Raw genomic sequence first — 12,984 nt, 5'->3', positions numbered from 1 at the left:
GCAGCTCAATGGATGACTTCTTTACATGGTGAGGCTGTTGCCCAGCAGCACCCATTGGTGGCTTTGCTTAAGCCACGTCCCAGCTGGACAACACAAAGGCTCTGTGAATCCAGATGTAAAACAGGGAGCCAGGGTGGGGAAGCGTGGCCAGGAAAGGATTCACCGCTCCCCTCTCAGGGTCACTCGCCACTGCTGTGTGCTGGCTGGGCTCATGCCGTCATGCCTCTCTGCTAAGGAAACCCCCAAGCCTATTTCCTCTGCCGCAGCATCATTTGTCGGGAACATTTCCAGGCAGACACATGGAGCAGCACCCACATGAGCTGCGGGTGGGTCTGTGCTGAGAGCAGCCATGTTCTGCATTTTAGCTCTTCAGGAGGCAAGAAATGAGATTTCTCCTGTGAATACCCAAGGTAAATACCCACACCTCATATGAGCATGGCAAAGGCTGGCCCCACAGACCCAGGAAACCCTCTCCTGCACTGGGAGAGCATGGTGGGGAAGCCTGGCCAGCAACACTGCTGTGAGTGGAGGACTGCTGGGCAGGAGGACTGCCCTGAGAGGATTTAACAGCCAAGGGGGGCTTCTCTGCTCTCTGTCTCCCCCAGGACTCTGCCTTCATGGCATGGAAATAGCAAACACCCCACTGGTGTAAGAACAAAGATGTATTTATTTATATCACTGTACAACAGGGTTAACCATTACCTTGTGCTACGCAGCGATTGTCACGTGCAGTGTGAATGAAGAGATACAAAAGACCTTTTATTTAGCCACTGTGTTTGCCTGTCACAATTTAGGGTTGCCTTTTTTATCTTGATGTGAGCAGGAGCTTTTTCTGCCTTTGTAGCTCTGACTCCTGTTGCAGATGCTTGATTTCAAGGGCTAATCCTGTGTTCAGATCTTGCTTGCAACCCCTCTTCTCTTGCATTCACGAAGGCAGCGGTTGCTCAGAGCCTCTAGTAGTTCAGACGTGAATACCAGTCCCAGTGTCTGGTATTTGCTTGCAATAAAAGGTGTGACAACTGCAGCTTTCCTTCCAGCTTTCCAGCTGAGCTCCCGGCATCTTCTGGTGTTTCTTTCCAGAAGAGAAAAGCATCAGAAAATCCTTCCCTTGTCACGATGCAAAGCCAGGGATTACACAGAGGAAGAAGCAGTTGGAAGCAAGGGCCAGGCAGGCAGCTTCTAAAGCTTCAAATGTGGCAAAGCATTTCAGGATAAGTGTGTGCAGGTTTATATTTAACAGGATGACTTTGAGCACCCAGGGTGCCTTCCATTTTTGCTTTCAGAATCTGCAAAGAGGGGAGGAGTGGTGGAGTAGGTGGGGAATGGGGAAATCAAAGTGCCTGTGGCACCGTGGTGGTGGTCATGGGAGCCCAGGTCATTGAGCAAGACCCTGTGTGTACAGGAGATGCAGACAAGATTGCCTCCTCCTCAGGGAACTTACAGCTAAGGCTTAAGATTAAAAGTTGAGCTTTTTTCATTTGCGCTTCACACGTGTGTGAACTTCACTTTAAGCCTCAAATCTGCTGCTCTTGAAATTGGTCTCGAAATTGTTATTGACTTTAAGTGCTGCAAGATTCTCACCCATAAATTCTTCTCCCATCTGTAAAATGGGGATGGCAGGATTTCTGTGCCATCTGTGGTGCTGTGAAGCTGAAAACAATCATCATTTATAAAGTGCTTCGAGCTCACATGGGAGGTTCTGTGTAAAGGCAAGGTTTTGCAGGAGGAAATGTTCCTTAATGTGCCAATTGCATCTGATAGCTGAATCAGGGGCTGGGTTGGACGTTTTGGAAGAGCAGCCTGGTGATGCAGAGGTAGTGTTCCAGCTGCTAAATGTCTTGGTTTATTTTTGTTGTTCAAAGGCTCCTGCTCATCATTACAAAATTAAGGGACAGAGAATCCAGTGGCGGAATGTCCCCCAGAAATCAGTATCCTACATCCATGCTCGTTTTGAGCACCTCTGATCTTGACAGCCTCGAGTCTCAGTGTGTCTCTGGCCACCAGCTGGTGATTTAGCAGCACATGCATTGCAAATAGGGAACTCAGAGCCACATTCACAAGTGTTAAGCCTTTCTGAGTGCAATAGAATGCATCTGATGGGAACAAAAGGATGGTAATTTATACTCAGCTTTGCAGGGCACAGAAGGGAAGCTGCCTAACCTTTGCCCCCAGAGCTACATTTGCCTTATATTTGCATAAAGCTGAGGGCCCAGTTGCTGCAACAAAGAGCGGATCGTGGCCAAGCACAACAAGTTAAGATTAAATACTGAGGTTCCCAGCGGGTAATGCAAAGCATGCCTGGCAAGCTGCAGTTGCCCAGGCTGAGCTAACATGTGGCTCCGGTCAAGCACTTCTAACGGAGCTGCTGGTTTCTCCTTTTGCAGACACAAGCCACCCGACCCGCTCCGTCTCCAGCCGCCCCTACTACAGCTTGCCCAACAGCAGCCATGAGAGACGCTCGGTCCTCGCTATCACGGAGCCACCGCGTTTCCACTCCCAAGCCAAAGGCAAGAACGTGCGTCTGGATGCTCACTCCCGCAAGGCCACGCGGAGGAACAGTTTCTGCAACGGAGTCACCTTCACCAACCGGCCCATCCACCTCTATGAGAAAGTCAGGCTGAAGCTGGTGGCTGTGCACCACGGCTGGAGCGGAGCCCTGCGCTTCGGCTTCACCATTCATGACCCATCACAGATGAGCTCTGACGAGATACCAAAGTACGCCTGTCCAGACCTAGTGACCCGACCTGGATACTGGGCCAAAGCTTTGCCGGAGAGGTTTGCTGTGAGAGACAATATCTTGGCCTTCTGGGTTGACCGTCATGGGAGAGTCTTCTACAGTATTAACGATGAGGAGCCAATATTGTTTCACTGTGGTATTAAAGTTTCCGGTCCCCTCTGGGCACTCATAGATGTCTATGGAATTACCCATGAAGTGCAAATACTAGGTAAGTGTGTGTTTTGGCCTGTGGGTTGCTCTCCTGTTGGTTTTGTACCTCAAATTAACCATTTTTCTTTTGCCAGCAGTGGGGATCCAGAAAGCAATATATTTCAGAGATGTCAGTGATGGAAATCCCTAAGGCTGTGCATTGTAGCAGTCATGTGAAGGGATAAATGGAAATCTTTACATGTAACTTTATCTAGCTTTTTCTGAGCTAAATATGGTGCTTTGGCATGGAAAAACATGGTGCTGCTTTACAGCAAGGTCCCAGGGACTGGGGAGACAAAGGTGACCAGTTCTGGCTTCCCTTGTTCTTTCCCAGCTACCAGGTACTGTTAGTCCACTGGAAAACTACCACCCATTCCCCAAGAGTTTTGTGGTGCTTTTTCCCAGCTCCTTTCTAAACCTGTGGCCTTGGTCCCTGCCTGGCCTGGCAGTTTAACAAGCTGTGTTTGCAGGTGAAACCCAACTTACCCTTCCCTTACACATGGGCATTGCTCTATGTCCGCAAAGCACTGGCTGCAGCACAGGATACAGCCCACCAGCTGAAGAGTGATGAGAAAATGTAGTGTGAGCTCCTGTCTGCTTTGGAATCCTTTAAACTACGACACCACCATATCTGCCCTCACCCCTAAGCAGATTGCTGCATTCAGGTGGTGCCTGTCTGATTTACAAGCACCATCCTTGGGGAGGGCTGCAGGAGGTGATGAATCTGTTCCCATCAGCAAACCGAGCCAATTGCCGTGGAATGACTTTCCTTTCGTGACTTCTACAGCACTGAAATTTCAAATGAATTCAGTGTCAGATGGAGTGTTTGAACTGGTCTAAACCACAGGGAATCCTTTTAAAATACGAGAGTGCTGCCATTTCCCAGAGGCTCCAAGGAGCTGATTTAGTTTTAACAGCCAAACTACGCTGCACCTGCTCGAGGGGATGGTGCCTCTATCCTCACATGCAGCAGACTCCAGCCATAAGCTGAGAAATGGTTAGTCCAGTGGGCAGGCAGCTTCATCACATATTCTGAATGGTGCCAATTATTTTGCAGGTGAGAAGGCTACACATAAACAATGCTTTGCCCTGCCTGCTCTGCCTCAAATGTGTAATTAAACCTTACCAGCAGCTTATCCTGTAGTTGCACTTGTGACACACTCCAGTCTCTGGTGCTCATCACAGAGGTGAAGGGGCATTTACTGTATTGGCCAGTGCAGCTGCTTCTGGCCAATACAGAGTGGTCCTTCTTCCTCATTTGATTGTAGTTAGAGAAATAAAATGTAGCTTATTTCTGCCCCCTCTCCCACCAGTCCTGCCTGCCACATCCGATTATGCAGAGGGAAGGACTCAGTCTGAGAGCACCTGTACTCTGATTTGTTATATATTTCTTTAATCAAAGTGCCCAGCCCCACGAACTGCTGCAGGAATCAGGGCGATGCTCAGCTGTGGTACCAGGAGACCCAGCCTCCTTGCTACAGATGTGGTGGTGTTATAGCAGACATGTTTCTTTCACTGTCTCTTCCTCATAAAATTTTGTAAGTCGAGAAAGCCATGAAATGCACAGGTCACAAAATGCATCTTTCAGCAGCGTGAAGCTTGGGCATGTTTTACTCCTCTGTGGAGCATTTCTTGACAGATATCTTGTACTTGCTGGAAGCATCTGGTCCAGCCATCAGCTGACACCAGTGGCCTCTCCTGAACGGGCTTCTGAGCAAAGGCAGCCCCTGCTTTGCAGCTGCTGGATGGATTTGAGTGGTTTTGCTGCTGGTGATTTTCTCCTCCAAGGAGCAGGCAGTGTTAGTGCTGGGATGCTTCTTCCCGCTCCATCTTTGGGAAGACCAGGAGTCTGCTTCATTCACACTCTTAGCTGCTACATGCTTCAACGTTGCTCATCTAGTTAATGCCTTACCATCAGAGTGAAGTGGCCAAGCTGCCCCGGGCAGTGCTGGAGGTAGAAGGAAGAGCACTTCTGAACCTCTCCACACCTTTAAATCGTCCCCCAGCCTGGCATGGCCAACTTGAAAATCTGTGAAATGAAGAGTCAGCATCCTGGCTTTCCCTTTGCTGTCAGAGGATGAAATAACTCCTTGCTGTAAAATCCTTCTTCATGACACCTGCAGCAAGCAGATTTTGTGCCAAGCTCTCTATTGAAAGTCTCTGCAGTGCTGTGAACACCCCTGAGGTACAAGGCTTGAAATCCAAGAGAGGTAAAATGACCTCTCTTGAACACACCTGTGTCTAGGCACCTCTGTAAGGAGTGTAAACTCTTCATGCTTGTACTTCTCCCATCACTGTGCTTGGGATTTGGTTTGCACAACACCTTTGGACAACAAGATATTGAGATGTTTCCTTCTTTTACAGAGTAACCTCAAAGCTGTTAGACCCCTCTACTGAAGAAGCTGTAGGACCACACTGGTTTACAGCTTTTCCCAGTTCACCAGTGCAAGGAGCTCCCGTATTATACGGGTACTGCATGACACTTATTTTGCCTGAGCCAGTGCCAAGATGCAGCCATTTCTCTGCCCTCTCCACATGCGACTCTCCACTCATAGCGCTTTATTACTGGTTGACCTCTGGGTAATTTTCCCATTGTTTTTCCATTCGAAGGAACAGAACTCAGATAGTCTCTAGGTTGAAATACTAACAATTGTAACAAGAAAAGTAGGCAATTTTATCTTACTCTGATGCCCCTTGTCACTGTTTATCTCACAGATAGCATGTTTGCAGAGACCATGACCACTGCCCGTCTCAGCTCTGCCCGTCTCAGCACTTGCCTTCCACAGAGCAACCACGATTCAGCCAATTTCAATAACAACGAACTGGAGAATAACCAAGTGGTGGCCAAAATTGCAAACCTGAACCTAAGTCGGGTACCAGGACTTGCGACAGACAACCACATCATCCCCTGTTGCCCAAACCGACGGCAGCATGCCCATGGGGTCCCAGCATTCCTGGACACAGACCTGCGATTCCATCCCACCCGTGGACCTGACATCACCTTTTCTCAGGACCGGATGGTTGCATGCACCAACTGGCAAGAAAGCAATAGGACTTTGATGTTTTCTGACCGGCCTTTGCACATTGGTGAAAGCCTCTTTGTGGAAGTAGGACATCTTGGGTTGCCATACTATGGGGCCCTTTCGTTCGGCATCACTTCTTGTGATCCGAGTACTTTACGGACAAATGAGCTCCCAGCAGATCCAGACTTTCTCTTGGACCGCAAGGAGTACTGGGTGGTTTACCGAGCGTTCCCGGTCCTCAACAACGGCGACATCCTCAGTTTCATGGTCTTGCCGAACGGGGAGGTGCACCACGGGGTGAATGGAGGCAGCCGAGTGATGCTGATGTGCGTGGACACCTCGCAGTCTCTCTGGGTGTTTTTTACAATCCATGGTGTAATCAATCAGCTCAAAATACTGGGTAAGTGCAGCCAAATGGAATGATAATGGGAGCATGTGGCTGGTGAATTTTCCTGGGCCAGAACAGGAGCTGGGGGTTTGCATTCCCAGTGTTCCTTCTGCAAGGTGGTCACTGGTGTGAGGAAGCAGCTCCTTATCTCACCTTGTGTTTGCAGACAGGAGTGTGTGGGACATGGTAGCTCTCACATGGACGCAGCTTATACAAGTACCCCAAAAAAGGATGAGACTTGAGAGATAAAATAAGCAGCAGGCTGGGGGGGACGCAGCTGTTTTTCAGATGGTTTGTTTTTAAAAAGGATTCTTTATAAACCCCTATTCCAGCTGACAGGTATAAAACTCCTGCCTTGGTGAGGGCAATGATTTTTGTGAGCTCTGGTTTACTCACTGCTGATAGACAGTAACCACTCCCCAAGCACTGCCACAGTTTGAGTATCAGATGTCATTTCAATGTTGAGCTGTTGCTGGTGACCAGTTACAGTGCCTCTCCTTTCTAAGTTAAGGATTCTATCAGAAAACAGATGGTGATAACTTCGTGAATCAAGTTTTTCTTATTTAAAGCAATGCCCTTTCTGAGTTGCTACTGAGACAGTGGCAGCTAGAGGCCACTGCTGCTGGAGAGACCAGGACCATGGGGAAGGGACTTTACACCCTAAACAATGGCTGTCAGATAACTGGTTCTTGCTTCATTGAAGCACTGATGAGACATCGTACAATGGCATTGTGAGGCCCAGGCCCTGGAGGTCACATCCATAATCATGCACCTGCATCATACTAAGGGGCAGCCCTTAACCCGGAAGCTGGGCTTTACCCTAGAGCACTGAGGGCTGAGGGGCATTTAGCTGGGCTTTGGGTGTCCATCGGTGCCACGGTGGGCTCAGCTCTCTCCTGTGTTTGCAGGCACTGTGCAGTCCAGCCCAGTGACCGTCTCTCCCTCAGGATCACCTGGCGGCTCGCAGTATGACAGTGACTCGGACATGGCCTTCAGCGTGAACAGGTCGTCGTCTGCTTCAGAGTCATCACTGGGTAAGGAGAGCCCCTGTGCCAGGACAGGGATCTGGGCAGACAGACGGTGCTGGGGCTACACGAGGCAGCAGGGCAAGGTTGTGGGGCAGATGTTACATCCGCAACGCCAACAGAAATAATTGGAAAGAAACAAAGTGATGGGAAGATTTTCATGGCCTGAGGAAAGGCTGCACGTTGCTTCCCACTTTGTCTAATGGAAGTGGTCCCTGCTGGGCTGCACTTGCTGGAGTAGCAGTGCTGCAGTAGTTTGGGGTGCGGTATCATGCCTGGGGGTCTTACAGCACCCAGACCACTGCTTTGTGCACTGTCAGGGCTCCACTGACAGGGGTGCTCGCATAACGACTCACGTGCTGGTGTTTGGCATGTGCTGCTGCCATCCAGCGTGGCTGGTGAGATGCAGGAGCACCCTTAACGGAGCATGGCTCCTTTGGGGAGAGTGGGGCTCTGCACACTCACACCATGAAATGGGTGTGCAAAATCACAGCCCTGCTTGGGGAAGCCCTGGTGCGCTGTGCTTGCTCTGTCTATACAGAAAGGATGGTGAGGTCTGCCCGGGGCTGTACCTGTGCTACCAATTAGGATATGCTGAGATTTGTTTGGCAAATGAACCAGGCAATGACTAAGTAAGGAAGAGCCTTAAAAATTGACTTGAGTGTGTGTTGTACAGTCTCAGGCTTGCAGCATCCTGGTGACTAAATGATCTTATTCCTTCCTTCTCTTTCACAGTGACTGCTCCGAGCTCTCCCCTGAGCCCCCCCATCTCTCCCGTTTTCCCCCCTCCGGAGCCAGCAAGCAGCAAGAACGGGGAATGCACCGTTTGCTTTGACAGCGAGGTGGACACGGTGATCTACACCTGCGGACACATGTGCCTCTGCAACACCTGCGGTCTTAAACTGAAGAAGCAGCTCAACGCCTGCTGCCCAATCTGCCGACGGGTCATCAAAGATGTTATTAAGATATACCGCCCGTAGCGCCCGGCTCGGGCCGTAGGAAGGGGGAACACCGCTAGCAGTAACCATGCCTTTCCGTCCCTGCTTATGGGTTATCGTGCTGGTCAGTCGTTATCAAGTGGCTCGTTATCTGTGTTTCCTTATTTGACTGGTAGGGCACAATTCAGGGATCAAATTGAGCTGAGGATTACGTGGGGCCCAAAGGCACGGCTGCCGTGCCGGCCAGGCTGTGTGCCCATGGGTGAATCCGGGGAATCGTGGTCTGGATCCGACCCAGCTGCAAATGAGAAATTTCCTGTGCAAAGGCTCTTTTTTCTCTTCTTCCTCCAGAGAAGGAGGCTCTTGCTGTGGTGCGTGTTGGGAAGGGGAGGTTGACACTTACTTGGTCAGTGCTGGGTGCCACTGGGCTTCCCAATCCTGAAACCCCAACAGCCCTGGTCTGCTGCCAGGTGCTTGAGCTGTGGTGGGATAAAATTAGACGAGGCCCAGTGGGAGGGTTTAAAGTGGACAAAACTGGTCTGGAAATGTCATGTTCATCCATGTAAGGGGAATTAGCTGAGGCCAAAATAGTAGCACAGACAGATTCTCTCTTGTTTTGTTTGGGTTTTGCCCCCCTTGAGCAGGCTTCTGGGGCACATGGAGAAGCTGGTCTGGCTTTAGATAAAGCAGCTTAGATAAAGCAGCTCTTGCTTTCTGTGGCAGAGCAGAGACTTTTGGCCAGGGAGGCTGAGACCCATGGAGCAGCCACAGGGTAGCAGTGAGGAGCATGAGCCCCCTGAGAGCCCCAGCTGCTGCAGCAGCAGTGATGGAGCTGTGAGCAGCAGTGATGGGCTGCTCAGGCACTGCCATATGGCTGGCTGCTGAAGCCATGAATTGCAGCCTGTGGATGAGCAGGGCGTTTGGACGGGCGCACTGCAGTCCTAGCTCAGAAAAAGCACGAGGCTACCATCACCTGCAGTGATGGTGTTTGTCACCTCCAGGCACACAACGCCTGCATTTTCCTCTGCTCCTCTTCGCAGGCAGTGTAGCTGCTGTCTCACACCGTCCTGCCTGGCTCGCCTCGCCTCGCCCTTCCCCTGTTGCCAGTACTGCAGCAGGGCTCAGCCTTTCTCCTGCCCACCACAGGGACTTTTTGGAGCCCGTGGTGAGAAACTGATTTCTGTCCCAGTCCCAGCAGACTTAGCTTTTTTCTAGGGACTGTATCTGCTGATTTTACCTGCTCTTTCTCCTGCCTTTCCAGGTTTCCCGGCGCTGTTCCCAGCTGCCCAGACACTGGGTCCCAACAGTAGATGAGAACTTGTTGAGGTGAACAGGGGTCTGTCTCACTTAGCTTTACCTGGGAGAAGGAATGAAAAAGGCTCTTGGACTATTCGTAGATGTTGGGACTTAGAAGGTAAATGGGTTTCAGCTGTTAGCTACAAGCAGCAGTAACCGGGATGAGCTGGCCAGCATCTGAGCATGCAGTATTGGTGCTGCTTTGAACTTGGTGTTCTCCTTCTGCTCCTGCAGGAGCTACCCTCTGTTCTCCGTCCTCTGCCCACTTGTGTGGCTCCTGTCCAGTCCTTCAGCCTGTGCCTGGTTGGTCTCCAACTGGTCCAGGTTTGTAAAGAGGGGAAGAGAGAGGATGCAAGTGATAGGATAAGAGAGGGACTGGTGTCATTTTAGCTGGGTGACCTTGTGCCACCAAGTGCATAGAAACAGCTTTCCTGAGAAAGGTGCAATTACCATATTTTTGTCCAGAATAAAGGAAAAAGAATAGCAACCCCTGTATGCTCAGGGTTTCAGGGCCTAGAGGGGCAGCCTGACTTTGTTGGTGTCTGTCACCTTGCCTTGCCATTTACTCTCTCCTCCAAGGTGCCGTAGCCATGGGTGCGCTGCCACCTCTCACAGTGCTGGCATTTGGTGGTGCCACCACTGCTGTACTTGTTACCAGCCGGCACTTGGCCCCATCCTAGCCCTGCTCCACCATCAGGAGGGCACACTGGGGAGCAGCTCATCCTCCTCCTGCAGCGCTGTACTGCCGGCTCATAGGGCACAGAGAAAAACTTTGAGTTTTTTAATCTTGAAGAGCTAAATAACATTTTAATTCCATGTATAAATGAGAGGCTGCTGTAGCGTGAGATCTCTTACCCATTGCCCTGCTGCACTGGCATGAGAGCCTGCTGGCTTTCCAGAGCCCTTTAGGGAAACTTGGCTCATGCCGCTGGCTGTGATGCTGCCGAGCGTGCCCAGCCCTCAGCAGAGCCACTGGCACTGCAGCTGTGGCACGAGTTCACTTCCACCTTTGCAGAAGGTGGCAGCGAGGGTGTCTTTCCAAGCTGGAGCCTTGTCCAGCCCCTCTGCCCAGGGGCCGCAGGCGTTGCCTTCACAGAGACCTCCCGGATGATGCTATGGCAGATCACAGTCTGGCTGTGGTCAGTGGGTGCAGCACTAAGAGCACGATGATGGCAAAGTATGTGAGCAGGTGATGAAAGGCCAGGTTGGGTTGGCACCTGCCTGCTGGGAGGGCTGCAGTGGGAAGCCTTTGCATGATGAAGAATTCAAGGGAAGTTGTCTGTATCCACAGCGAGTGATGTTAGCTTGGGTCTGATCTGGGCTAGCAAACGCCAGCGGCCATCCCTGGGGCTGCTGTTCTGGTTTCAGGGGTGCCTGGTCCTTTTCAGTGGGTGTGGGAGCAGAGCAAAGCCTACGTGCTCGGCTGACACTTCAGGTCCTCAATGGACGGGGCTATTTCCATGCCTGAGGTGGGGTTTTCTTTGGTGTAGCTCTCTTTCCTTTTTTGTGCTTAAATCCAGCAAGGAGGAATACTGAATCCACTCCAGGCTGTGTCTGAGCTGTTCCCAACACTGCAGAGATTGTGTTTTCGCTGTAGCAGCCCAGTCCCGTTTCCACAAGGGCAGCATCCAGTGGGACCAGCAAGGGAGGCAGCTCAGTGAGGGTCCAGAGTGTGGCCATGCAGCGAGCGGGAGGTGAGAGCAGTGTATGTGTCACCCTGCCTATCCGAGAGCAACAGGAATGTTCCAGAATAGGCTTCTTAAAAACCAAGGATTGCCAGGAAAAGGTAGCCTCTTACAGATTTAATTGTTAGTACTCGTATTGCTATTATTTTTTAAACAGTCTGATGATATATGATTTGTACAGAAGATCTGTTTGTGCCTTATAAGGGTGTCCGTGCACTTTTTATCCTTTTTAAAGCAAATTTTAAAAAGAAAAAAAAAATATCCAGGGGAAAAAAAAACAACACAGATCAATGGTAGTTTTATAGAATTTTGTGTTCACTGGGAATCCTGCTTTTTTATATATACATTGGAGTGAAAAAGTGTTTTATTTCCATGGTTCTCCTCCCCCCCCCAACCTATTTGTTTAAAAATTGACAAAAGGAAGAAAGAGAAAGAAGAGATGGGGGAAACTCTTTTACCTTTCCCCTTTCTGAGACAGTTACTCTCCTATCGTTACCTTTACGATTCAGTACTGTGACCTGTACATCATGTTTAAGCTGAATCAGATTTTGGACCTCTGTATTAGGCTTTTCAAGCAAATCATCTGGGGGACCTGGGGGGTGGGAGGGCATCGCACGAGGGAGGGAACTGCACTTCTACATGTCAGTGCTCTATAGCGTTGTGTTCAGTGCTGTGTGTTTTACTTTTGTCCATTTATCTGTTTTACATTAATATAATTTTACTTGTTTATGAAACAAATAAAACTTTGGCTTGTAAAGCGTGCTCCTGGGCGTTTGAAGTGTTTGAACTGGAGGGTGAGTAAATCCTTTATTTCCAAAGCGTGGCACTATTAATGCACAGAGGCAGGCACCTCTGCTTCAGAAAAGTTAATGGTATGCACTTTAAATACCTTGCGTGAGCTTTGCATTGCTCGTGGGAGGACACTGCTCACTGGCGCGCAGTCCCTCCATGGGCAGGGCAGGGTAGGGGGCATTCCTGGCTTGTTTAACCTTGCAAACCCTTCCAAGCTGGGCTGCTCACTGCACTAAAGCAGGGTGTCCTGTGGCAGATGCCCTCTCCAGGTGCCCCAAACTCCTCATCCAACCTGCACCATCTCAAGCAAGGCAGCTGCAGGTGTGGCCCCACTCCTGTGCTTGTGCTGAGGCTGTGGCAGCCTGGGGATCACGGTGGCTGGCCAGGGAAGGGGCGATGCAGGTACAGGAAGGCTGCTTTTCCTTTTCTTCCGTTTTTTTTTTTTTTCTTCTTCTTCTGTTTTTTTTAATTCTGTTTTGTTTGGTTTTTTTTTTTTTTTTTTTTTTAGGGTTGTTTCATTTTGTTCTTTTTTGTTTGATTTGCAGCAATACCTGGCTTGCTGTTTCACAAGCAGAGGTCAGCAGAAGGCTGCTCTCTAAACTGTTTATATCTCTAAATGTGACCAGCTGAAGCCAGGCACCAGTCAGGCAGCCTCAGATGTGGTCTAAAGCAGGGTGGAAGAATTCATTCATAACTCTGCCCTGGCAAGAACACAGCCATAGTTAAGTGTTTGCATGGAAAACCTCACAAGCCGCAGGTGGCGAAGGAGCCCAGATGGCTGTTTACACCAAAAGGTCTTTTTATAAACTCTGCTGCCTCAGTTTGTCCAGAGAGCTGATCCCTGCGAGCTGCCAGCAGGCTGATACTGCCAGTCTCAGGCCACAGAGGGACTTTGCACCACACTTATCATT

The 12,984-nt window shown here is 50.1% G+C and overlaps 1 protein-coding gene across 2 annotated transcripts in view; it reads left to right on the top strand.

The window, feature by feature from the left end:
- NEURL1B (neuralized E3 ubiquitin protein ligase 1B) overlaps nt 1-12,038 on the top strand; it is a 135,259-nt gene extending 123,221 nt beyond the window's left edge. For both annotated transcript variants that reach the window (XM_065690670.1, XM_065690671.1), the window contains exons 2-5: nt 2,385-2,945; nt 5,642-6,349; nt 7,246-7,371; nt 8,098-12,038. In XM_065690670.1, coding sequence (XP_065546742.1) covers nt 2,385-2,945; nt 5,642-6,349; nt 7,246-7,371; nt 8,098-8,342 — 1,640 coding nt within the window. In that variant the 3' untranslated portion in view covers nt 8,343-12,038. The remainder of the gene's footprint in view (nt 1-2,384; nt 2,946-5,641; nt 6,350-7,245; nt 7,372-8,097) is intronic.
- Nucleotides 12,039-12,984: the final 946 nt, after the last annotated feature.

The sequence above is a fragment of the Lathamus discolor genome, chromosome 10 (genome assembly GCF_037157495.1).
Source record: "Lathamus discolor isolate bLatDis1 chromosome 10, bLatDis1.hap1, whole genome shotgun sequence".
NCBI lineage: Eukaryota > Metazoa > Chordata > Aves > Psittaciformes > Psittacidae > Lathamus > Lathamus discolor.
The sequence above is the reverse complement of the archived record's forward strand: the minus strand, read 5'-3'. Positions and strand labels throughout refer to the sequence as shown.